The sequence below is a fragment of the Mchenga conophoros genome, linkage group LG13, assembly GCF_057382185.1.
Source record: "Mchenga conophoros isolate Kocher_MC1m ecotype Shallow Benthic linkage group LG13, M_conophoros_male_GT1.1, whole genome shotgun sequence".
Taxonomy (NCBI): domain Eukaryota; kingdom Metazoa; phylum Chordata; class Actinopteri; order Cichliformes; family Cichlidae; genus Mchenga; species Mchenga conophoros.
The window spans coordinates 7,392,245-7,417,284 of NC_140538.1; the positions used below are offsets into that span (position 1 = coordinate 7,392,245).

General features: G+C 38.8%; 2 protein-coding genes and 1 long non-coding RNA gene across 3 annotated transcripts in view; all 3 read left to right on the forward strand.

Annotated features, from left to right (window-relative positions):
• bean1 (brain expressed, associated with NEDD4, 1) overlaps positions 1–13,208 on the forward strand; it is a 56,350-nt gene extending 43,142 nt beyond the window's left edge. The window contains exon 5 of the mRNA XM_085296209.1: positions 9,300–13,208. Within this exon, the coding sequence (XP_085152335.1) occupies positions 9,300–9,690 (391 nt within the window). The 3' untranslated portion in view covers positions 9,691–13,208. The remainder of the gene's footprint in view (positions 1–9,299) is intronic.
• Positions 13,209–16,005: 2,797 nt separating this feature from the next.
• On the forward strand, positions 16,006–17,297 carry LOC146560772 (uncharacterized). The gene is made up of 4 exons (XR_014888018.1): positions 16,006–16,096; positions 16,187–16,274; positions 16,360–16,437; positions 17,129–17,297. It is a non-coding gene; the product is annotated as an uncharacterized LOC146560772 (long non-coding RNA).
• A 628-nt stretch (positions 17,298–17,925) lies between these two features.
• On the forward strand, positions 17,926–24,529 carry LOC146560773 (transmembrane protein 41A-B-like). Its single transcript, XM_085296212.1, has 6 exons — positions 17,926–18,137; positions 18,231–18,426; positions 21,930–22,080; positions 22,202–22,363; positions 22,557–22,695; positions 22,786–24,529. Exons 2-6 carry the CDS (start codon positions 18,287–18,289, stop codon positions 23,019–23,021), a joined length of 828 nt encoding a protein of 275 aa, XP_085152338.1. The 5' UTR covers positions 17,926–18,137; positions 18,231–18,286; the 3' UTR covers positions 23,022–24,529.
• Positions 24,530–25,040: the final 511 nt, after the last annotated feature.

Below are 25,040 nucleotides of genomic sequence, written 5' to 3' on the forward strand. Positions count from 1 at the left end.
GTTTTTAGCTGCGCTAGATGCTGTCTCAGTGCCTCCACGTCAGCAGGCGGCAACCGACGAGACCTCTCCCGAAATGGTTTGTCCTCTGTGGTTTTGATAGTGTGCTGGGTGCTCTTACTGCATCCGACATCAAACTCATGCAGAGAGAAAACTTCACTCCGCTCCATCATTTCTGTCACCAACCTTTCCTTCCACTCCTTAGGAACTGGTGAGTCTCCAAAGTTGAAAGAAGAGGGGCTCAGCTTCCCAGGGAACTCGACTTCAGACTCTTCCCTCCCAGGTAGAGATGACACGACGTCGACTGGAAACAGATGAGCTATTGGTGTCCCTCTGGTCAAGGTAATTTCCCGTGCTGACACGTTTCTAACCAGAACAGTAATTCTTTTGGCCGTCACACCAGTCGAGGTCTGCAACTCTGGTCTCACCAGAAGTCCATCGGGAAACCGTGACTCATTCTCAGGGTCATCAGGTGAGTCTACAAGGATTGTCTGAGTGCTCAGCACTCCATGAAACTTTGGTGCCCCAGCCACTTGGGCGACTCCCCCAGGCCGTATGGTGACAGGTTTGGCTTGGGTGAACCACACCGTTCCCCTCTGGTTACTGTCAGCATCAGGTGGTAACACTGAGATCTCACTGAAAACTTTTCTGAAGACTGGGTGAATGTGCATGGATCTCACAAAGTTTTCTCCTCCCTTTTCCCTGCAGTGGCTAAGCAATCAACTCACAGTGGGTGTGTTAGTGCCAACAAGCAGGGAAACTTCACCTCTCACAACTGGGTCGGGACATACCAACACAAGTGCATCAATGGTCTCACTCACACCTACATCTGCTTCCAAAAACTCCAGCCTAAGTGACAAATAGCCATCATAAGGGTACTCGGCGGAACTGAGACCCCATATCGCCAACGTGTCGATAGACGTCAATGGCAGGTGTGTCAAATATCTGTCGTAGAAGGATCTGTACAGCAGGGTTACTTGAGAACCAGAATCGAGTATGGCTTTAGAGTAGATGCCTTCAATCTGTACCGACACTACAGAGCTAGGGCCCACTAAGCCTGCAGGTACAGTGTCTTTCACTTTTCCCTCTAAGGTGCTGCACTTGGTGGAACGTGTTACAACCACCGGGATGCCAGGCCGTTCCTCTACTGGACCCCGCGGTAGTTTCCCGATTTCTTTGTCAGTTTAATGAGGCGCTTGTTGACTTTGAGTAGGTTTTCTTCACCTTCACATTCTCTCTTAAAATGTCCATCCTCCCCACATCTGTAGCAAAATATTCCAGGTTTATCCTCTTGATAGCCAGACCTTTGTGGGGTAGCATTTCTTTTATAAGGTGGCTTGGCAGGGACTTCTGGTTGTGAAATCTGGGTGTCTGGATGTGATGCAACCGTAGCAGCTTTAAGACTAAGCATCTCAGCTTTCATGACACTTATCTCTTTTTTCAGCTTTGCCACTTCAGGATCAACTTCTTGTTCAGGTGCTGACTTAGAAACAGGAGTTACAGACTGTGACATTACTGGGTTCTTGCTATCATTTCTGCTTTGGAGCATGTCCTCTTCCTCCCTTACTTCTTTTAGCAACTCACTGAAAGAAGGGGGTTCTCGCAGCTTGTGAGTCATACGAAGACAGAGTGCAATCATGTCTTGTTGCAGTGCTCCCCTCACAACCTGCTCCATCCGTAATCGATTCATGTCAGACAGTGCCACGCCTCCTTTTCTGAAAATACAGTGCAGCAGTTTATCCAACCTCAACAAGTAAGTAGACAACTTTTCGCCCACATTTTGGTAGGTATGTCTGAACTTCACCAGAAGATCGGACGCACTCTCAGTTGTTCCAAAAGCCGTCTCCAAAACCTGCATGTAGTCATATGAAGTTGCAGTGGGCTGCTGCACTCTCAAGAACCTTACAATGTCTGCAGCTGGACCTTTCAGACTTTCCACTATTCGCTGTTTCTTTATGTTGTCACTGCACTGCCACTCATCTAGCAGATGTGTTGTCTGTTCTGCCCAGGCATCATACTCTTCCTCCCCATTGGGCGTAGGTTTCACACCAGAGAACATGCGCAGCTTACGATAGCTCTGAGAATCAACAGATGTGGCGTTACATTTATCCACTAAGGAACTGATAGCATGTATCAAAGCCGTGTTCACATCAAGGGGTGAAGGCTGAAGTAAGCCACCAACGTCAGTAAGAGTTTTACCTTCCGCATTCAGGAATGACATTAGCTTAGATTGAAACTCATCATTTTCTGCAGGAGCAGTGAGCACATGAGCTGGCCATGGACCCGCCTCCCCAGGAAGTCCAACAACATCCGGTACGGTTTGATTTTTTAAGTCAGTTGAAGTCTTGATCAGTACCAACTGTGTCTTAGAAGCTACATCAAGACAACGGTCAACTATCTCGGATTTTCCAAATACTTTGACCTGGCTCAAGGCCGATAGCAGAACTGCATCTGTGACATCGGGGTCCACATCACTCAAAACAACTGCATGTCCATAAGCTAACTGCTTCCTTTTGCACCAAGCTTCAATTTCAACTGCTTCCATTTTTCTTTTTTTTCTTTTTTAGCTCAAACAGTAAGAGATCTCACAATAAATGTAACCACACTTGACAATGAAAATAATTTCCTTAGCAATCTCAAAAAAAAAATTAGTTCCCTCTCTTTGGTGAATAACGGAAAACCAGGTCAGTCATAACACAAATTACATACAATCCCGGACGAGCCCCCAAAAATGTAACACTTTTACCACCGGCTCGTGTGACAAGACTCCCCCCTTATGCCCTCGGGTGCAGTCTTGACTCTACTTAAACATTCTGTGATAAAAGATACATCTCGAAAAATAAATATCAGTCTAGGGTTCATATGATTCTCGTGTCTACACAGACAAGCGGAGGCTAAGGAAATACACTTAACCGATTAAGGCTAATACATGTGAATACTCAAATGATAAGACACCATGCAATAAACCCAACACAGGATCTCAGGGTTAGAAAATGTATTAAACAATTGCAGGAAATTCACATCCAACCCTTTTTTCTTCATGAAAAAAAACACATATACAAAACATACAATAAACCCCCGGGGGATAGATTTCAGTATTTTTTTCCCTTAACCTGTCCAATGTTATTCTTTTCCCAGAGTGCACTCTTAGTTTATTTTTGTTGTTGGCGCGCTTTAGTTGGAGCTCTTAATAATAACAACAATACCTCCGAGTATCCGTGATGTCTCCACCTCCTCCGATGAATAACTCGCTCGTTGTGGTAGCAACCGTCTCCACTCGCGGCAGCGAGCAACGAATCTCCGGTTCCTTAGATAGCAGCGAATCATCCACGGTTAGCGACTCTCTCCCGAGACAACTCTCCAACTCCGTCTCTCCGCTCCGGCGGAATCTCCGTTAGCCAGGACCGTGGCGTTAGCCTAGCTCCAGCTAGCCAACATAGCCAAACGTGCCTCGTGCTTAGCCAAGCACCAAAAGATACGGGAAGCCCAGCTCAAACGCTCCGAATGATTACCGGGAAGTCCGCAGACGGGTGATATGTTGTTGCCGAACAACTTTGGTGACATAAGCAGTCCCGAAGTCCATGCTTCGTCTATGCCATTTTAGTAATCCTTCTTTTTCTCCTCTCTTCCTCCCGAGTCTCTTTCCCCCGGAAGTCATCTGCAAGTCATGACCTCTCGTGACGTAGCATACAAAACAAGTTACACTTCTTCTCTTTTAACAGACATTCACATTCCATGAAATTATGGTTTTTTAACGTAACTGATTTTTTCACACACTATTTATGCATTTTAATACAAACATTTATATCACATATCTATACCACTCTTAACCTCACCATGAACAATTATTTTCTCTTTAACTTATTCTCATGAAAACAAAATAAATACCACTGATATTTATCAGAGTATTACAACTACAAACCACATTGTTTTAAGTGAGTTAACCTTTTGTCTCCCTGACAAACACTGTTTGCAAAAATGCATTTTTTTGTTACATATGACAATAGAAATAAAAAAGAAATTAAGACATGACCTCGTTATTTTTAAGTTACTGGGTTTTTTTTTTTTTTCCTTTTAGTTTATTCTCTGTGCAGTGTTTAAAATGCCCCATATGGACTTCAATTGTAAAGTTTGCTATTGTTTTTGTCAAACCTCATATGTGAAGGGATGCACCTGGTAGCAGCAGGGTTTGGTGGTGTTAAATGATGCTTGAGCCTAATGTGGGCGACAAATTGTGCCCATACGCAGTTAGAGAATTTCAGTTTGAACAGCGGAAATGTGAGAATAACTGTGAAGAACTCCTCAGCTTTCTATCAAGAATAAGGAAAGAAAGCAAAGAGGAGAGCAGGGAAAAGGAAGGGGAGCTAGAGCGCTACGTCAGTACTCTGGCAGGAAACCAGAATGTTCTGGACCGCCTGCGTGTGAGACGTACTTTTTGGCTTGGACTACAGGACAGCAGCCAACCAACGCATATGCATAAACTCACATACACTCACATCCATACATTCGAATCACACTTTTTTTTGTAACCATAGTGCTGGCAAATTATTGTTTGGTACCCTGTGAAGAAGCAGGTAGTTGCAGTCATATGATCAGAGCGTGTGTGGGCGTGCATATTTTTGCGTGTGTAGGCCACAGATGGTTGAGGAAAACTCAGAGAACTCAGATCAACAGCTCACCTGCTGCGACTGTGAACGCTACACTTCCGACACACACGTACACACACAAAGTCTGGTAGAGAAAAAAAGTCACGCTTGCGGATCAGCGCCTCACCTGTGGAGACTGAAAGCTTCTGCTTCCTCTCAGGGAGAAGCTCAGCAAGCACACACACACACGCATGGACACAGATTCCTTTCTTTCTGATTTGATTTGCATAATAGCATTGGTGAGCACATAGTGTAGGAAGGCACGTGTGACATTCTCATCGTGTATTGAGAAGATTTAAATAAGCATTAACGTCACAGCTTTGTTTCCTTTTGATTTGTTTTGTGTTTGCCACTTACATGTGTCCAGACACTGATCTATTAATATAATTTTTTCAATTCTGTTATGGTGAGCATGTGAAAAGGAATATTTATGTCATGTTGCTCAAATTTAGGCTGAGGTTTGCCCATTATTATGTCTGGTCTCGAGTGTCACAGCATATGCTGCTGGTCTGATTGCCGATTCTGATCCAGAGTTCTGCATACAACAGTGGAAACATCTTAGTTTCTGGTCAGCAGTTTATGGATACTATGACCTATGGATGGAAAACTACAGTTTATCCATTTGTATTTTAAGCTTGGAATTATAGAGAATTTAGAATCACATTTGCTTCTTTGTTGATATATAATATGTAATTAACTGTAAATTACATGTTGCAAAGGCAGGCAGTCAGAGATGTTACCTGTGTTTTACCAGTTGTACAGCAGTAAACCACGATGGAGCAACAGTAGCCTGCATCTGTGACTTTTCACGTAACATTCAATAATGACATGTTTAGGAGCAGCTGAGGCATTTGCAATAATTTGCCCGTTGCTGTGTTAGGCTGCGTGACACTAACTGCAAGTGTTTGACAAATACAGGAAGCGTTTTTTCATGTTATTAAGCTGTAAAGCAATTTCTGCACAGTGTCACTTGTCATCTCATAGGAGGAAACTAATCTTCCCACTGTGCACAAACTGGTAATGTAAAGAGATGAAAAGCAGGAAAATGAAAGTAGACACCTGATTATTGTTTTCTGGCACTAAGAGTAATTTGATATGATGAAAACTGATTTGTTGAATGTCATATAGAGGTTTCATATTGTTTCTGCTTTATGCTGTAAAAATCAAATCAGTTTTGGGTATGATTCACACACAGTAGCAGCACCATCTACAGTTTAACTCCACAGGCAAGAACCTCTCACAGTGGTAAAGAGCAGAAACATGCTGGCTTTACACACACAAATACACACACTTGCACTGACACACAGAGACCATATGCTGTAAGCAAGAGCTGTGTGGTGTTCAGCTCTGTAGAGCGTCATAACCATTGCATGAATACATGCCAGAGGTCCTCCCTTTCTGCTGACATGCGTGTGCATTTGACTTCTTTTTCTACTGTGACAAATGTTAAGACAAAATCTTTTAGGTCAAGGTTAGAAGTCTGGGAAATATCTGGGTTTAAATAAACCATGACTGTTAATAGGAAAAATGAAAAAGCAACATTCTTCACACTTGTATCAGTGGCAAACTACTTCATCCATTGCTTTTGACAGGCTTCACTTATTGGTTGCATGTGAAAGTTTGGGGGGGTTGCTTTGTTGTAAAGCAAACCTCCATACAGCTGCATAAAATAGCAAAATAACTAGTAGATAAACCTAGCCTTAATTGACAGAAGCAGCCAGCCTATGCAGGAAAAACGTTGAAACATGGATTTCCCAAACTGTAGCATGAGGATTGTGTCAATGTGTTTGTTTGCCACCAAGCAACAGCATCCTTAAGTTATTAATAAATTAATACCTTGATATTGAATTTCATTTACATGATATGTCTGGACTTTAAATAGAAACAAGCAGCAGATAAAAACAAACAAAACAACAAACAGAAAAGCAGTTGTGCAGCTCCCAGCAAGTCTCCCAGAGGGGGCGAATTATTATTTATTCTGCCACACCCTGCTAACACACATGCTAGTGAACACACAAAGGTGTAAAACACCTCATTCATTATCTAGTGTGAGGTGTTTGCAGAAACAGACACAGTGGGAACAGAGCAGCATATAGCTCCTCAGAGACAAGAGACACAGGGATTTAGAGTGTGTTACAACACCTCATCGTGCCTAGCGCTCACTTTCCCTCTGTCTTCAATTTTCACCTCAACGTGCTGTCATGCCACTGATGTTTACAGTCAGATTTCTTAGCATGAGGCAAGTGAAAATAATCCACATGAATATATTTATTGAAACCCTGAGTTATATGGGGGTGTGAGAAAGAGAAGAGAAAGACGATAAATGATAAATGATAAATGATAAACAATATTTAATAATAAATAATTATAACTAAAGCCATCGCAGAAAACTTTATTTTTCTATATTATGTTTTTTGTATTATATTTCTCCTCATGTTAACTTTTATCAAGTGGAAAAAAGTGATTGTGTTCATCTTCCAGCTTCATGTGTTTATATTATGCTAACCATAGCCATGTAGCTAGCCACCATGTAGCACATCATTATATACCAGCAAGCCCAACTTCAGTAACCCTACAAACATCACTGTTTAGTTTTCTATCTTCATTTATGTCGGAAGAGATAGCAGAGCTGTACGTTTTAATTTTTCAGAAATCTCTCAGTCAGAGCATGGTATATAGACCTTAGATGGAAACTAGCAAGCTAACTCCCTGCTAACTTCAAATTCTGTTAAACTTAATAAATCCTGTTTTTATGGATGCCTGGATGTCAAACTTAATTGTTACACCTGGTAAAGCAGCAACACTGATCATGTCATTAAAGATGAAAGAATTTAGAATAGAATAGAATAGAATAGAATAATCCTTTAATTGTCCCACAAGGGGAAATTTGGTTGTAACAGCAGCCAAAAAGACAAATATACAAACAAACAGTACACAGGACACGGAACAGAAACATACACAATTTTCTTACATATTTACATTATTTGAAAAGTTTTCTAACTCTTAGTGATGCCGCAGTGTTTGTTTGACTTTGAGACCTGAAGAGTTTTGACCCGGAAACAGCTAATGACGTCAGCTAATGTTCAACTGGAGTGAACATTAGCTGTTATCTTCACATCATGGCGGAAGTAGCTCTCACTCACTTTTTCTATACACAGAAAGACACAAATTTAACGTGAAAGAAACTATCGCTTAAGCGCTTACTTATAGGAGGTCATGTGATTGTTGGGGTTTTCTCCGTTTTCTTTCTATTATTGTAGAATATGAAGCGCCTTGAGGCAACTGCTGTTGTGATTTGGTATTGTATAAATAAAATTGAATTGAACTAAAATGAAATTGAAAAAGAAAGAAAGAAACTCATACACACATGTGTGGCACTGCTGTGTATTGATGTTGTTAACCACTGTGCTGATTAAGTTACACTGATTTACCTCTTCCTACGGCCCATTCTCATCTACCATTACTTCCACAGGGCTATTTTATAAAATAAAAATTCTAGGGCTCCTCATGGTTTGCAGTGGCAGAGCAATGATCAGAACAACAGCAGCTGAACCAGTCACGTCATTGTGCCCATGCTTTGCATCTTTCCAGCATCAACATGACGCAGTTGCTGTCAAACAAGAAACGTTTTACATTGGCTTGTATTTTGTTTGTCTTTTATTCAGTTATAATCCATCTAACCTGCAGAAATCTTTCATAATTTTAAGGTTGAATTTCCAGTTTTCTTTACATGGATTAAGCCCACTTATAAACCTTAAGTGAATATTTTGACAAAAGCCATGGAACTTTAATCTCACTTTTCATTAAGACTTAATAACTGCAGCTATGCATGTATAGAGTCACTAGTCAAGCAAAACAATATTATGGCTTCATTAACAGCTCAGTCCTGAGTGCCAACAGTGTGCATCTTTGGTTTTCCCTACCAGAACACTGAACAACTGTATTTAAAATTTGCATTAAAGATACATAAACCTTTTCTAGACTACAGCTGAATTCTGCAGGTTTATATTTTTTTGTGTCTTGCCTATTTATCTTCCAAATGTATGTTTTAGATGGTTTTATATAGAGCACATTGTAGATATTGCTTGATTGTGCATAGTTAAAACTGTCTTTATATTTGAAACTGAATGTCTCAGTGCAACAGCTCATGTCTGATGGTGGGAGGGGTCCATCTTGTCTCCTATGGTATTCTCCTGTGAATTTCTATTATGGATGGATGTATTTGAACATAGAAAATAAGGCAATGGCATCAAGCTATCATGAAATAGCAGATTAAAAGCCGGCTTATTAAAAAGATAAGCATTGGGAGAGTTCAGCAAGCGCACTACCTGACATGAACCATTTGTCAGCACAACTGTAAATTTGCTAAAGACATGTTTCTTTACAAAATGCCCATTAAGAGTTTGAGCAGATTACTCCCTTTAAGTATGAGTTATTTTGCAGTTGCTATCATTTTTCCTGTGTTGGGAAGGATACATTTTATGTGCCTGCACTTGGAGTAAGCTAAAAAAAATAATAAAGAGAAAAGAAAACCACCTCCAGACACCCACATGCACAAATGGCAAAGAAGAACATAACTTAGTAACTGATGTTATGATATAAAATCAATGTTCTGTAATTTATCTAACTTTTTCATTTTTGTCCTTTTGCCTGTAGCTATGATGAGTGTGTCGGTCCAGGTTCGACTCAGATCTACATCCCTACAGATGACCCACCTCCTTACTCATTGGTGGACCCCTGTCAGGGGGGAGCAGAGCAGGATGAACGGCCTTGCTACTCCCTTACAGATCCTTCCCCACACTGCGGAGAGACCTCAGCCAGTGCTGCCTGGTTTTCTCCCTCCCACTACCCACTGGGACTGCAAGAGCAGGAGCATCAACATCTTGCATCCATCTCCTTCCCACTGGAGGCAGCACCACCTTATGAGTCAATGCTGCCAGAGCAGGGACAGCCCCTCCCTCTCATGCCATGTGACCTTTATAAACACCAATCAGAGAGGGGGGATGATGGCAACTCCCAGCAACTCCCTGCGAACCAGATCTCATAGGACAGTTAATTTGTTTCTCTCACCTGTGGGCTTGGTGAATTAAACAAACACTTGGGATGTGTGGAAAATAGCTTTCATTAGCAGCTGTGACACCAAACGATGGTCCAAAAGATGTGCATTTCTTCCACACGGTTGCAAAGACCTGAAGAGGCTGAAGCTTGACTGCAGTGCAGTCAAAACTCCAGCTTTCAACCATTTTACTGTTGTTTGACTATGGACAAAATAAAACTCAAGAACTGCATTATACTGCAAAGTTCCTGGAATGGCAACTTCTCTCAATGGCTCTCCTCTATGTTGTTTAGTTTAGTTTTGCCATGTGTTGACTGTTATCGTCTCCTTGAAGTAGGACTGATACAAGAGTTGTGTGTCTTGTGTGGAGTTTAGTCTGAATCGCTTCCAAACAAATGCATTTACATTTATCCATCATGTCATAGACAACAGGAAATTGAGTTTGTCTTTACAAGAAAGAGTATGAACAGTATAGATGTGGGTTTTAGTAGTCTAGTTTAAGGTATACACAAGCACACTCAGTACCATCCCTGAGTTTATTTTGCTGTGATGTCACATATCTTCGTATTTAGAAATGTTTTGGGAAAAAACTGTACTTAGCTCTGATGTTATATAGAACATGTCAACTACCAGCACACCACTGCTGATTTACAATCTCTATAGTGTGTGCAGACAGTAGCGTGGTTTATGGCAACCTCCAGTGTTAGTTTGTTGGTTGTGGTAGTTTGATTAGAAGGAGTTTGTGATGAAATGGCTGTGTATAACAGGGGAACTACCTGGACAAGGAATTATCAACATGCCATTTTTCCAGGTATATTTGTATTACCTTTTAGCACCATGATGATGCTATAGAAAACATTGCTAGCATGTCATTTGAATCTGTCATCACCAGAGAGGAGTTCAACTTGTCCAGCTGTATAAGTTGTCATAATTCTTCCAATCAAGGGCTCTGGTTTTAATGTCAATGCTGTAACTGGATCCCAGCAGCAAAATGTAGCTTGGAGCTCTCCTCTTGTCGAGGTTGGGTTGATGCAACGGAGAAGAAACACAGTAAACTGTAGACTTTATTACATTATTCACTCATAAGGGATGCTTCTGCGTTGTTGTTCTTGTTCTGCTCTCATAAAATAATTCACTTGGCTTAAACCGTTACAAATGTTCTCTGTATTGCACACAGGTGAGCAACACATGGCTTGCGATAGCCACTAAACTAATTACTAATGAACAAAATAAACTGATGTGGAAACTTTTTGGGTCATTCCATCTTAACTCATTAAATTTCTAGTAACTTCTCTTTTCAGCCACCTTTGTTTTCGACGAAATGTTCAAAGTTTGGATATATTCTGTATGATAATTGTTGTGAAATTTTACCTTAAGATATTAAATACCTTTCTAGATTTTAAAAACAACAACATTAATTTACACATTAGTGTAATATTCAGGCACGTATCCTAAACACAATGAAAAATTTAAAACAGCATGGAAGTTTAGTGAAAATAGCATTTTTAGGTCAAAAAGCATTCTGTGTGTTTCATTTTACATTAAATTTTGAACATTTAAATTACTTTGTCAATAGTGGTCTTTGACAACGTGAGATGGTTTTGGGGGCAAAATGTCATAGCATGAAAGCAAAATGTCATAGCAATCATGGCATATATGCAAACCATGAATATTTTTAGGAAAGTCAAAGATGGCTGAGCTGAAGGACAACGATGATTTGAGACAGAGTGACCCAGTAAGATTTTTTGTAATATGCAAAGCCTTTCGCATTTGATTCTAAAAAAATGTTTCCGCTACAGTATCTCAACATTTAAACATGTAACTGTCAGCTGCAAAGTTTCTGCTGGTACTTGTAAATCAAAGGGTCCCCTTGAAAGGTTATTACATCATTCTGCCTGACAGGCACCAGACTTCTTTTACAGGCATTATTTAAAAATGTTTAAGGTGACAAACATGTATGGACTGTTCCAAGTGTTAGAATTGCAAAATGGTTCAAGACAAGACAAAAGAAAATTATCATTGTGTCCTTGATACAGTATTTCCTTGTTATTTTGCTGTAGATGCATCAGGGGAAATTAGTTTATACAACAGCAGATATGTGGTCAAATGCATCCCATTAGCAGGTGGTTTGGGTGATCTGGTAATGCTGTGTATTGGTGGTCATTTACACTAATATGCATCAGAGCTGACTGTTGCTGAGCAAACTGCTTAAAGTGTAAACAAAGTAAATCCAGATACAAATGTTTTCGATGTTTCACCATTTATGCATCATTTCCTAATCAGAAACAAAGCAATAGATATGAGCTAAAATGCATCAGCTGTACATAAATTGAGTTGAGCAAAGGGGAAGTAAAGCCAGTCGGAAGCATCTGTAGTGAACAATTTTGCCAATTAATAATTAGTCAGCATTAAAACGGTAAATAAGTTAATAACGGAGAGATAATGTTGTTATTTTAATATATATCTGCAGCCATTCTTTCAAATGGACCATGCAATCATTACACACTCCATTCTGTTAATGAGATGTGGGGAAACATCAGGGCAATTAGTTTCCAAAGAAATCTAAATTGTTCATTATTTATTTTGTGTTTGAGTTTGAAACATAATAAGTTGGGAAATTCTTTAAAGTACAACAAACATGGTACAGTTACCATGACATAGACATGTTCAGAGGGGGATTTTTACAATGTGGGTGTTATCTCTGAACAGCCCGGATGGATAAAAGCAGAACAAATCACAAACTTTTCTAACTTAACCAAAACGGAACAAAAACCCAGACAGCCACTGTTGGTGCACAAAATATGAATATACCTGCATTATGGTCACCAGGCAACCTGATCTATCACCTCAGGTGTCTGTGTACATATGTTATATAATTTACTATATGTGTCACAAATACACAAAATGTTTGAATGAAGTGTTTAGAGTTAAAATTGGGGCTATCCTGGAGACACTAAGACCTGTAGACAACATCATCATTCACCAGTTATTGAAGCAGGAAGCCACTAAAGGCTGAGCTTTAATAACATTTTTTTTCAATGTTAGTTTAATTTGAGAAATTGACAATTTTTTTAAAATTATCTTTACGTGTGACATAGTGTTTTAGTTAAAGATGTGCCTATTAGCCCCCAGACTGTTAGCTTGAACATTGTAGCCATAATTATCTCAAGGCAACCAATCTGCTGCTTTGAGCTAAATCTCTGGTGATGTACTGATTTTATGATGTGGGTAAAAGCATGCTATTGTAACTGAATCCCTGTTAAATGCCTTGTGATGACAGATTTTACTAAAGGATACCATTTTCTTGACTGTTTCAAGCTGTTCTTAAGGGTTCTAGTTAATCACTGGTTGTCTTTTGGCTCAAATTAGCACCTGGAAACGAGCCACTCACAACATTTACTTCATTACGTTAGAATCTCAGTACTGCTTTTAAGATTTTAAGCATTCAGTCAAGAGTAATTTTCTCTGATGGATTACCATATGTTGTAATAAAACGTTTTTGTCTGCCATTTCAAAGTTTCTGCACTATTCATGTTTACTTATTTTCCTCTCTTTCATTTTTCTGACTTCTATATACTATAGAAAAAGTATAGAGTAAAATCATTTGTAAAAATAATATGAAATAAAAATGATGGGTTTTATGAGAAGATGTATAAGCCACATAACAAACGTGATAGAATCACCCAGGCTAGCAAAGATTCAGACAGGCACATTTAAACCAATTATGTATTTTGACCATATTCTCCTGAGAACCGAGGAAAAAAGTATCTTCCTGTTGAACGTTTTTGTGATTTCCTGTCTCTTCGGAACTGAAAGAGACCACCCAAACACATGAGATATCATCAGAAAGACCAGGAAATTCCACAATTAGGCACATCAGGACTTAGTAGGGTAGCTCCAATAAGTCAAAAGTTATAAAGACCAAAATGACAAATGACCATGAATGAATATGCTGGGTCTCGGAAGAATATTTAAAAATCAGACATTATGATAAGCCAGTTTTACATTTATCCACTAGGGGGCGCTGCAGAACAAAATAGTCTACACAGAATGGTGAGAACATTTATCTAACTACAGCAGTGATTCCCGACCTTTTGGAGCCACGGCACTTATTTTACATTAGAAAACAGCACACCACCAAACAAAAATGTCACAAAAAGCATATTATATTTTTTCCCGTGCATTAGGTATAGCGGAATTGGCTTGGTTTGTCCCCAGTATACCTTTTTTGCTTTCTTCTGATCGCTACTCATGCTAGGGCCTTCATCTGGGTCAGAATTTTCTCCAGGACCCAGGTCAGATTGACTACTTTTAAAAAAAAAAAAAAATTTTATCTATTGCTATTACGCGTCTCACAGCATGACTATTACGCAATTGCTTCTTTGTCTTTGTTTCACTGGCAGTTGGCAAACCATTTAATTAGAGCAGGAAGAGAAGGTAATTATCCTGCCCGTTACTCATGCCGATTGCTTAGAGTACTAATCAGGTGGAACGGTTGGGAAACACTGAACTACACAACGTTCTGTATCAGAGGAGGAATGTGTCACACCTTTATAAGATTAAACAAAAGGTAAAATGGAAAGATCATTAAATTTGTCTGATTTAATGCAGTTAATAGGAACTGTGTGAATTCTTTCTTAGTTAAAGTGTCTCAGTCTTTAACTTAATTGTTCAGCTAGGATTGCATTACTTTGCAGGTGCATTCTCTGTAAGTAAATACAATTTTGATGGTTTACATGTGTAACCAATCATAATCTAAATAAATTGTTTTTTGAGCAAACACTAGCAAGGCCCACATTAGAGGCTCTACAATGTTGAAATATTGCATCAGTGTGACATTTGCAAATTCAAACTTGTGATTAGATTTATCCATTTTTTTCTAAACAGATTTTTAAAAGTTGGCTAATTATGGGTTATTTTAACCTGACATTTTCCTCGGTGTGGCTGTTGTGATTCTGTGGATTTTGTGTTATTATTTTCCGTGTTTTTGGTAGATGTTTAAGTTCCCTGAGCATTTCCCTATCTGCTCCTCTCTCTGTCACATCTTTTTGTGTTAAGTGTTAGTCTTCATGTTCTTTCATACATGTTAAGTGTTAGTACCCATTGTATTTTTTCCTATTTTACAGTGAAGATTTGTTTCTCTCATGCCCTGTGTAGTGTTGCTCTCATCTGCCTGATTGTCCTTGCCAGTCCTTACTCTGCTGTTGGACATTCCCTAATCAGCCTTTATACTTTTTCACAGCATCTACTCCGTGTTTGTTCCCTGTGCTCAGCATACTGTTAGCCTCACTCATTGTGGTTATTGGATTATTGTTTCTTTACTTTCTGGACTTTTCTCTGCTATTTTAGACTTTCTCTTATAAACCATATTAAAGGCTCACTTTTTGCTGAAGTCGACCTCTTGTGTTCTGCATTTGAATCCTCAGCCTTACACTCCACACACCTTGACATCTTCTAACTTCATACTATTCTCTTCTACATTTTGTTTTTGTCTGGTATGTTATTCTGCAAAAACAATAGCAGTTACAAAAGTAATAATAATAGTATTGACAATAAGATATTTGGAGAGGTTAGCTGAAGAGTCACAGGGAGATTTTCTGAGTTTGTATTGACTTTTTTACAGAACTGCGGAGGAGGGGAGTCTCATTTTACTCTAAGAAAAACAAGCTCTTTGACAAAACAAAATCTTTGATAAATATGAAGTTACTCTGTTTCTAAATTGCAGTCATCTGGGGAAATGAAAAACAACATGCAAATGGCACACTTTTTCTATTTCTTTTTTTTTTTAGAGCTACATAGTTACACTGCTGAAAAATATGCAGTCATGATGTATCTGTTCATCTACTGTTTACAAGTTGCAACATAGAATACTAGGAATTACAGAAGGAGTCGTTTATACGGAGCCCTTTTGGTGGATCTCATTGTAACAAAAACACAGGTTTTCGTGATTACTTTAAAAAGGGTTTGACTTTTTGTAACATTAAAACAGAGTGACTGTAGATGAATAGTTTCAACTCCTATTTGCCTTGCTTATACGTGCAAATTTAAATTGAAGCTTAGTTTCAAGTCTTTTATTTCACAATCATTGTTTTTATTTAGCGTCAGTATGTTTGCTTTGAGTGCTCTTTATTGCTAACCCAGTCAAATACCTCATATCAGTGTGAGCAGTTTAGTTCAGTTCGCCAAGCTCTGTGCTTTTGAATACAGGGAACATGTGATTTATTTTTAGAACACTTTATTTCCCAAAACTGACCTGGGTAGATTTTTAAGATGCTTCTGACATGTGCACACCTAGCTTAAGTCCTGCTGGACTGGTTTATAAGTCAGTCTGAGACACTGTAAACAGCAGTTATAACTTTAAAGACCCATTGAGAGGCTACTGCTCGTGAATAAAAAGGTAAGATGAGCTATTATTAAAAATCTGTTTTTCTCCCCTTAATGTGGAATTGAAGCCAAAGGACTACACTAAACCTCATTTCTCCTGTAGAAAATGAAAGCTCATATTGTGCTCCTGATCCTTGTTCTTGTGGTCGGACTTACAGTGATGCCTGCTTATCCCAATGAGGACTCTAAAGGTAAGACCTGTGTGTATGACTTAGAGAATACTCAAACAGCCCTTACTAAACACTAAGTTTGTTTATGATGGTTTCAATCTTACAGTCATTCCAGATTACATAGCCCTACACGAGCTAGAGAGAGATGGAACTTTGAAGCCATTTATACCAGAAAACGCAGGAGGTATGTTTTTTTTTTTTTTCTTGCGCAGGAGGTATGTTGACTAAGAATAGTTTTGTGTTTGCTCACATTTGTGTGTGTGTGTGTGTGTGTGTGTGTGTGTGTGTGTGTGTGTGTGTGTGTGTGTGTGTGTGTGTGTACCATGTTTAGATATCTTTGTAAGGACCAAAAATTGGAATGCTACTATACTTGTGGGGACCAACAGCCCTTATGGGGACAAAATGCCCAGCCCCACGAGTTTGGAGACATGTTTAAGGCTCAAAATGTGGTTTAGTGTCAGGGTTACAGTTAGGCTATGGTTAGGTTTAGGCTAAGGGTTAGAGTTAGCCATTCACTTGTGATGGTTATGGTAAGTGGCTAGGGAAAACATAAAGTCAAGTAGATGTCCTCACTAAGATATGAAAAGAAGTGTGTTTGTGTTTAAAGTCTTTACCACTATGGCCATGAAGTTGCCATAAAAAACTGTACATGCAGTACCTCAGGGTTGCACCTCAGCACAATTTTGAAAGTACTGACAGGTGTGCTGTACATAAACTTACCAGAAATGTATTTACTTAGACCTCGAACAACTATGAAACCAGAAAGTTGTAGAGTTCAGGATAACAGACTAAACCTTTCTCAGAGTATATGTTGGTTGTACTTGGTGTGGAAGTAGTGTTTGTGACTTAATGATTTTTTGTTTTTTTTATTGCAGGGAAACCTGATGATCCATGACAGAAAAGAGAGGTTTTCAAAAGCTTCTTATAAATGTGGCTCCCACCCAAGGCATGCTGAATAAACAAACATGGCAATCATACAAATAATGCTAATGTAAATATTTTGTGTTATATTATATACAGAAAAATAATAAAGTTCAACTTGGATTTAAAAGGATAATCTGATATCTTTAATTCCTAATTTACAATGCTCTAATTTAGATTATTATAAGAATACATTTTCTTATATGGTAAATAATTAGTAAAATAAAAGGTACGTTACTTTGTTTTTGATCTTTACCTCAGAGAACTCACATGTATGCTATGGAAAACAAATGAAGAACTTTAACCTTAATTAGGTTGATCAAACCTTCCTGCAGTATTGCTACCTTTTATAATATATAAAATGCATAGGACCTTGCAGAAGAATATAAATCCACTAAACAGAGACTTGCAAGAACAAAACTTTTGCATTGTAAAGATGAAAAAAAGGTATATTATATATATATATATATATATATATATATATATATATATATATATATATATATATATATATATGCATGCTTTAAAATGTTGCCAGTGTGACTGCTTTAAGTGTCTTTATTGTATTTATATATGTATGAATAACAACTATTATTATTATTACTGTTATAACCTAGCGTTTAAATCTGAATGATACACAGTTAGGATCCTGCTCTATAAATACTACCATTGCACAATATCAGATCGTATCGTCTTACTCTGAACTCATCGTGGACTTTAGCGCCCCCTGGTGGCTGGTCGCATAAGTGCAACTGTAGATATATACCGACCATTAACTCATCCTGATTATTACGACCTGTTGGGATGAATTTTTGGTGTTATTTTAAATAAGACGTGTTGGGGGAGAAACTGTGGGCACAAAGCTTCTTTTCCATCAGTCTAAAGAAAGTTTGCCCGGCTGCCATGTGATCCGTGTGCCGAACACCGGCCAGAATGTCAGCCGTCACCGTAGCCTGGTTCTCGGTAAGCGACACCCACTTTTTTCGCTGCCGTCCAACTGAACCGCAGCACGTCGACTTTATCTCATCGGCGGTTTTCCCCTTTGCTTAAATTCAGCCCGAGTTGTCAGCGGAGTTTTATCCGGTGATCACGGAGTTTCTGTAGGGAGCAACATGCGCTCCTTAACGGGACTGGCTGCAGTTGTCGGGGCGGCAAGTGTCTACCTCTACCTGCTGTCCACGCATCTTCCCCCGGGACCCAAGCAGCTCCAGCCTGGCTCCCAGGGGGAGCACGAGGAGGTCCAGGAGTACAGGTAAGGAAACTTTACATACTTTACATGCAGAATTCAAGTTTGGGCAAAAATATTACTTTCAGTTAATAGAGCCACTTGGTGTTACTGATGGATATGCAGGTAAGTCAATTATCATAGCAGTATTACATTAACCTGTTCCTTATTATCAGTATTATTGGGTGTCTTTGACAAAGCTGGTACTTATGGTGCTCCATTCTTTAAAATATATCTGCCTATAATCTGAATTTGGACTGCAGGCATTTTTCACCAAAGCACGGTGCTAATACTCTTCATAAGCAGAAAATCTTGGTTGAGAGAAGGTTGTGGGTTGTGGCTTTAGTGCAGAGAAATCTTTTTCTTTTTTTACTTACACGCTTTTATCTGAGACATTTTTAGTCAGGAGGAAAGTGAAATAAAATAATTCCTGGATACATTTGTTTTATGACACCCCTAAAGTCTGTCTTAAAATTCCTTGGGGATTCCCTGGCCTCCCCCCATCTTGGAAACCAAAGCAGTAGTGACATATAACCTTCCCATCGTTGAATTAGTTGGAACATGATGTGAACTCATCTAAAGATATGAAGGTCTAAAATTATATATGCCTTAAATAAAGGATATTTGTTTTTAAAGTATCACATCTACAATAAGTATCACATTAATAATTTATTATTATTATTGTTATTGTTGCACTAAAATATTATCTGCTTGATATTTACATCATGTCTCCTCAAGTACATACTGGACCCAAGCTATACTGGACCGATTAACTCACTTCTAAGTGTGTATGTGTGTGTGTATTAGTGTTTTGAAGTGATTTATTTTCTATATGTGTGTCTCAGTGTGTGTGTCTCAGTGTGTGTGTGTGTGTGTGTGTGTGTGTGTGTGAGAGAGAGAGCGAGAGAGAGAGAGTTATGAAACTGATATGTTGTAATGTGCCAGACGGTCAAGTGTGAGGTTGTCTAGAGATGATAGAATAACGCAGACCAATGCACTCTGAAGCCAAGAGTAGGATCCTTGAGTGTGTATGTGTGTGTGTTGGAGAGAGAAAGGGTGCACTCCCAGTAAAATGATATTACCCATATTTTGTTACTTATAAAGTAAAAGCATAGCGTGAGTGGATCTGGTGAGGTGACGTTTTCAATAAAAATTTCTATTTTTATTTACGGATGAGAAGTAGTGTTGTCTGATGAGAAGTAAAAAAGAGCCGCCAGGTGCTAAAAAATAAACCTTAGACTCAAACGTTAGAACAGGCTTTTCCCTGCAGCACGCCATGTAATAAATACTCACAAAGAAAACGGTGGCCGTTACAACTTATGTCTAAAAATGTATAGTTTCATGCCTCTGTTAAAACACTCGACTCCAGCTACATGACGCGCAGCAGGAAACACTTCCCGCAAGTCGAGCTGCACGAGATTCACAGAATTTACAGAAAATGTTAAATTTTTGTGATTTATATCATTATCGGGACGATAGAATTCTTATATCGGGATATGAGATTTTGGTCATATCGCACAGCCTCTGCAATGTTATATCTACTCCACTACTCTACATACACAGAGAATGCTCCATAAAGACATTAGTGAGGATGTGCAGCTAAACAAACTATCACCCCATCAACATCAGTACATAATTTTTTCCCCATTTTGTTTAGCTCCAGTATACAGCAGTGGATTTTGAAAGTCCAGACGCACTTACTTTTTTGTGTTGTAAAGTATCATTTTAACTTCAGGGTCATCCACTGCAGGTACGATACATGGAAGATGGAGATGTGATCAGATGCTTGCACAGGAAGGTTATGCCATTCCTTACAAAATCTTAGTTGCTTTCTTCTGAGTCTGTAACTTTAATCTTAGAATTTCTGAGTTATTGTTTTTATTACAAATGACTTTAATCTGAACAAACTGAGCATCACAATGGGGTAGAAAGGTGGTTTAAGTGACTTTGACATGGTTGGTATGGTTGCTGGTGCCAGATGGGCTGATATAAGTATTTCAAAAACTGCCGATCCACTGGGGTTTTTCCACCTGACCACCCTCACAAGAGATAATATCCAGTGACAGCTCTCTAGATGAAAATGTCCTGTTGCGGTCAGGCGAGAATGAACAGACTGCATTGAGCTGATAGGTAAGCAAGTAACTACTCATTACAACCAAGGTATGCAGAATAGCATCTCTGAATGAACAAAACATCAAACTTTAAAGTACATGGGCTACAGCAGCAGAAGACCACACCGGGTGGCACTGCTCTCAGCTAAGAACAAGAAATGGAGGATAGACTTCACATAAGCTCACCAAAAGTGACTCGAAAAACACTGAAGAAAATGTTAACTGGTCTGATAAATCTCAATTTCTGCTGTGGTCCGAATTTGGAGTGATCAACATGAAAGCGTGGATCCATCCTTCCTTGTATCAGAGGTTCAGGCTGAATAATGAGAATAAGTGAGAACCTGTAACCAAATTTATCACTGAAAGAAACAAGAAATTAATTAATAGTTATATATCAGCCCCAGTCACATCTTCTAATGCTGGAGATTACAGTCAGCCTAATACAGTCCGGCTTCATATTAATATCAAGCTAGTGGAAAGCTATATATGAATGTTGTGTGTGTGCGCAAATACAGAGTGTTTTGCATAAGGTTGTGTATTAGCAAAATTTAAAAGTGCCCATGATGACACTTGTAGCTGCTTGAATACAGTACATACACTCATGCAGTTTCATGTATCTGAACCCTCATGCATCATCAACTTGTGGACCAATGACAGAACAGAATATTCGTCCACTGACCAGTGGGAACAAGGAACACTGAATGCCAGAGCAGCTGGCAGAGGAAGCCGGCATCTTGAGTTTCAACTGGGGGGATTTTATTGTGTGTGCATGTGAGCTTTGAGAAGTGTCTTCCTACCCTCTGCGCAAGTCTACAGGCAGCAACACTATTTCTGTCCTTCAATCAGATATATCCTGTTACCCTCTGATTCGCTTTGGTGCACACATGCGCACAGTTACACTTCTCTTACACTTTGTGTGTGTGTGTTTTTTTTTTTTTATCAAATTTAAAAAATACTATATATACAACTCAAAAAAACAATTGCATCATAGTCATGCTGACATTTTTGCCTATGGGTGCTGTAGTTCAACCACTGAACCAATGCAGTAGAAGTAAATGGGGTTTAATTTCAGGCTCTCATATAAAATCCAGATTACTTATATACTGCCATGTACGTGCTGTCTGTCACTGTATTTTTCCATTTATTTTTAATTACCACAAAGCAGAAAATAAGATGATGAAGGTGATTTAAAACGTATCAGATCATTTATTGTTCACGGTACTCAGGTAGCGAAGTAGCATCACATGTGAGCAGACAATGGTAAAAATCAATACCAATTTATTTTTTTAATCATTTTGAAAAAATAAAGGTAGTCAAACAAAAAAAAAGCTCACAACTTGTTAGAATAGTACATACTCTGTTTTTGCCTTTTATACTGTATTTCCATGCACACAGCATTCTTGTGTTTGTTCCATCTAGGCTAAAGTTCCCATCTGACCTGGTCGAGCTACGGGAGCTCGCAGAGATGCTCAAGTTTTACAAAAGACAACACTACGCCTATGTTCTGTTGCTCTTCTGTAGCGCATACCTGTACAAACAGTCTTTTGCCATACCTGGCTCCTCCTTTCTGGTGAGACACACAGTAATGCAAACCAATGATCCGAACTAATCCTGTGTCTTGTTGATTTCCGATAAATATCTTATTCCTACGTGCAAATTTCTTTTAAACAGAGACTGCTTTTCTTCCTCAGAACATGTTAGCTGGTGCAATATTCGGGCCCTGGGAGGGTCTGGTATTGGCCTGCATGCTCACCACCACAGGCTCCACGTTCTGCTTCCTGCTATCTGCAGCATTTGGAAAGCAGTATGTGGTGTACCTCTTCCCTGAGAAGGTGGCCCTGCTGCAGAGGAAGGTAGGCATGTTTTAAATCCCCTTCTCACCTATTCTCTCACTTTATACTACGCAGCAAATCATTTATTCAGTGAAGGACAAACCAATTACAGTTTCCTCTCTATGTCTTTTTTATCATTTGCTGTCTAGGTTTTAATTTTCTCACATTTCCTTTTATCTTCTTCTCTCCTCACCCATTCTCCTCCCTCCGTCAGGTGGAGGAAAACCGCAGCAGTTTGTTCTTTTTCCTCCTTTTCCTTCGTTTCTTCCCTATGACTCCTAACTGGTTCCTTAACATCACCTGTCCTGTTCTCAACATCCCTATGCATATTTTCTTTTTCTCCGTGTTCATAGGTGAGACCATAGTTTCAAACATGAAACATGCAGACTAAAAAACCTACAAAACAAGTACTGATCAGTCAGCCACCACTCTCTCGCTTTCAGGTTTGATCCCCTACAACTTCATATGTGTTCGCACCGGAGCCATCCTCTCAGAGATCTCCTCACTGGATGACATATTCTCCTGGGGGACGCTGGCTCAGCTCCTCGCCATCGCCCTCGTGGCCCTCTTACCCGGAGCACTGATTAAACACTACAGCAAAGGTCGCCTCACAGTGGATGGCATGGATAGCAACGGAATCAGTGAGACTGATATCAAGCAGGAACGGAAGAGGCGATGACGGAGTGTGAGGTAAAAGAAGACCTAAATGTAACTTAATGTGAGAAGAAGTGAGGTGAGGAAAAACTGACCGCTGGTTGGCATGTGACCTTTTGGTGACTCCAGATTTCTGTAAGGTCACGCCAGAGAGTTATCATACCTACAGTACGATCTGTTCTGAACTTGGCTTCTGATCATGTTACACCAAGTTTTAATACTGAAGGTTCCCTAAAGGTTTGGGGTAAGTTTTCTGAGATGGGGCTGGAAATGTCTTGGGCTCCTTTGTTACAGCAATACAGAGGCAATTAAATGCCCTAAAACAATAAACGTATTGTTTAAATACATACGCTGTAATGATCTGCACCTATTGTCTTAATTAAACAGGACAGGACTGGCATTTTTATAAGGCTAAGCAGTCCAAAATCTAGAAATGTTCAGATTATTAATCAGATATTATGAAGAAAAGCTGCACATTAGAGCATGTGAGAAGGTAAAACAATCTATTTACAAAATATTTTACCTTAAAAATAGTTGCAGGTTTTTATTTTTTCGACAGTGCCTTGTTTCATGTCATTTTCTTTAACCCTGCGTAATGACCCTGAGAAACTTTTTGAACTTCCCCATCTACAGATCCCAATCTAAATCCTAAAACAAACAAAACATAATTGAAACGGACCGTGCAGTCTCAGTAGTTCTTATGGATATGGCTTTTATGATGATTATGAGTATGTTTGTCATACTGTGAGTTTCATTTCTGGGCAAACTGAAGGGTGTCTGATATACAACATTTTGGTGTTCTTTCAAAAATATAATCAAATTTAGTGCCTTAAAATGACTTTTTTTAGACTAGATTTAGACTGAAAGTCCTACGTAACTATTTTTCTAATAACTTTAACATATTACATGGACACTGGACTGGATCTCTTTACAGATATTAGTTTAACAATGTTCTTTATTTTATTCATAAAGAAGAGAGCAGCTAGACTAACATTTCTCTTACATATGTTTATTTAGTAACTAATTTGGTAGTCATTGCTGTTAAAGAAGCTTCATGGAGAAAATATATTTGGACTTTAAAATGTTTTGTACCTGTATTTCCTGAAGCATTTACACATGTGTCTTAATGAAGCTGTTTTTCACTGACATGAGAGGTGTGAGGTTTCATGGTGGTTTCAACAAAGATAATTTAGAGCAACATGCTCTAAATGTTGCAGAAATGTGGAGCTTTTCTGGACTCATTTACAGTAATGAACTAGCTTGTTTTTTTTGTTGTTGTTTTTTAAGAGAGACATTATAATCACTTGTAGAAAAACACTTAAATCACTCAATTCATTCAGTGAAGAGTTAAAATCAGCTTTCCAGCCTTTTATTGTGTCATTTTTAAATATTTAAACTACAGACATGAGAAAATCGTATAATGTGCTCCTATTAACACGTGTGGTGTTGCACTTTACATTTGACTGGAATTGTTCTTTATTTATTAAGTCAATGTTTGAGAGAAGAAAGTCTTTAGAAAGGAGTCTTAAAATCTAGCTTTTTATTTATATCATGAAAGAAAACACACAAAAACAAATGTTAGGTGCAACAGAGGGGCAACAAATAACCTTAACTGAGAAAATGACAAACCTTACTTACAGAAATCTGAATTGTCTGGTGTGTATTTTAGAGGCATTTCATGATCAACCTCATTTCAGGATAATTGTTTGAGTATATGTATATGTACTGTTTTTTGATATTCAACAATATACTACAGTTTAGGATTTAGAGTATCACATTTTATAATGTAGCCTCCCAGTGTGTGAACTTTTCCTGCTTTCCCTGATTTGTGAATGTGAAAAACACCCAAAGTGCCTAACTTATTTTTATCTGTAATTTTGTCAAAGCTACATGATATAAATAAATAAATTCAAGTTTGTTTGTTTTTTTATCAGCAGCGTGAAATTACACATTTATGGGGGGCTGGGGAGTTGCTAAGTATGCTGCCTTTATTTTTAAAGGGCTTTTTGTGTGGGTGGAAGAGGATTTTTATTTTCCTCTTGTT

What these genes read in the sequence shown, in the direction of transcription:
- LOC146560773 (XM_085296212.1), top strand. Translation starts at nt 18,287, where the DNA reads ATGCGCTCCTTAACGGGACTGGCTGCAGTTGTCGGGGCGGCAAGTGTC. An exon ending in TGGCCCTGCTGCAGAGGAAG is followed by an intron (nt 22,364 to 22,556) that starts GTAGGCATGTTT and finishes TCCCTCCGTCAG; the next exon opens with GTGGAGGAAAACCGCAGCAG. An exon ending in CTTTTTCTCCGTGTTCATAG is followed by an intron (nt 22,696 to 22,785) that starts GTGAGACCATAG and finishes TCTCGCTTTCAG; the next exon opens with GTTTGATCCCCTACAACTTC.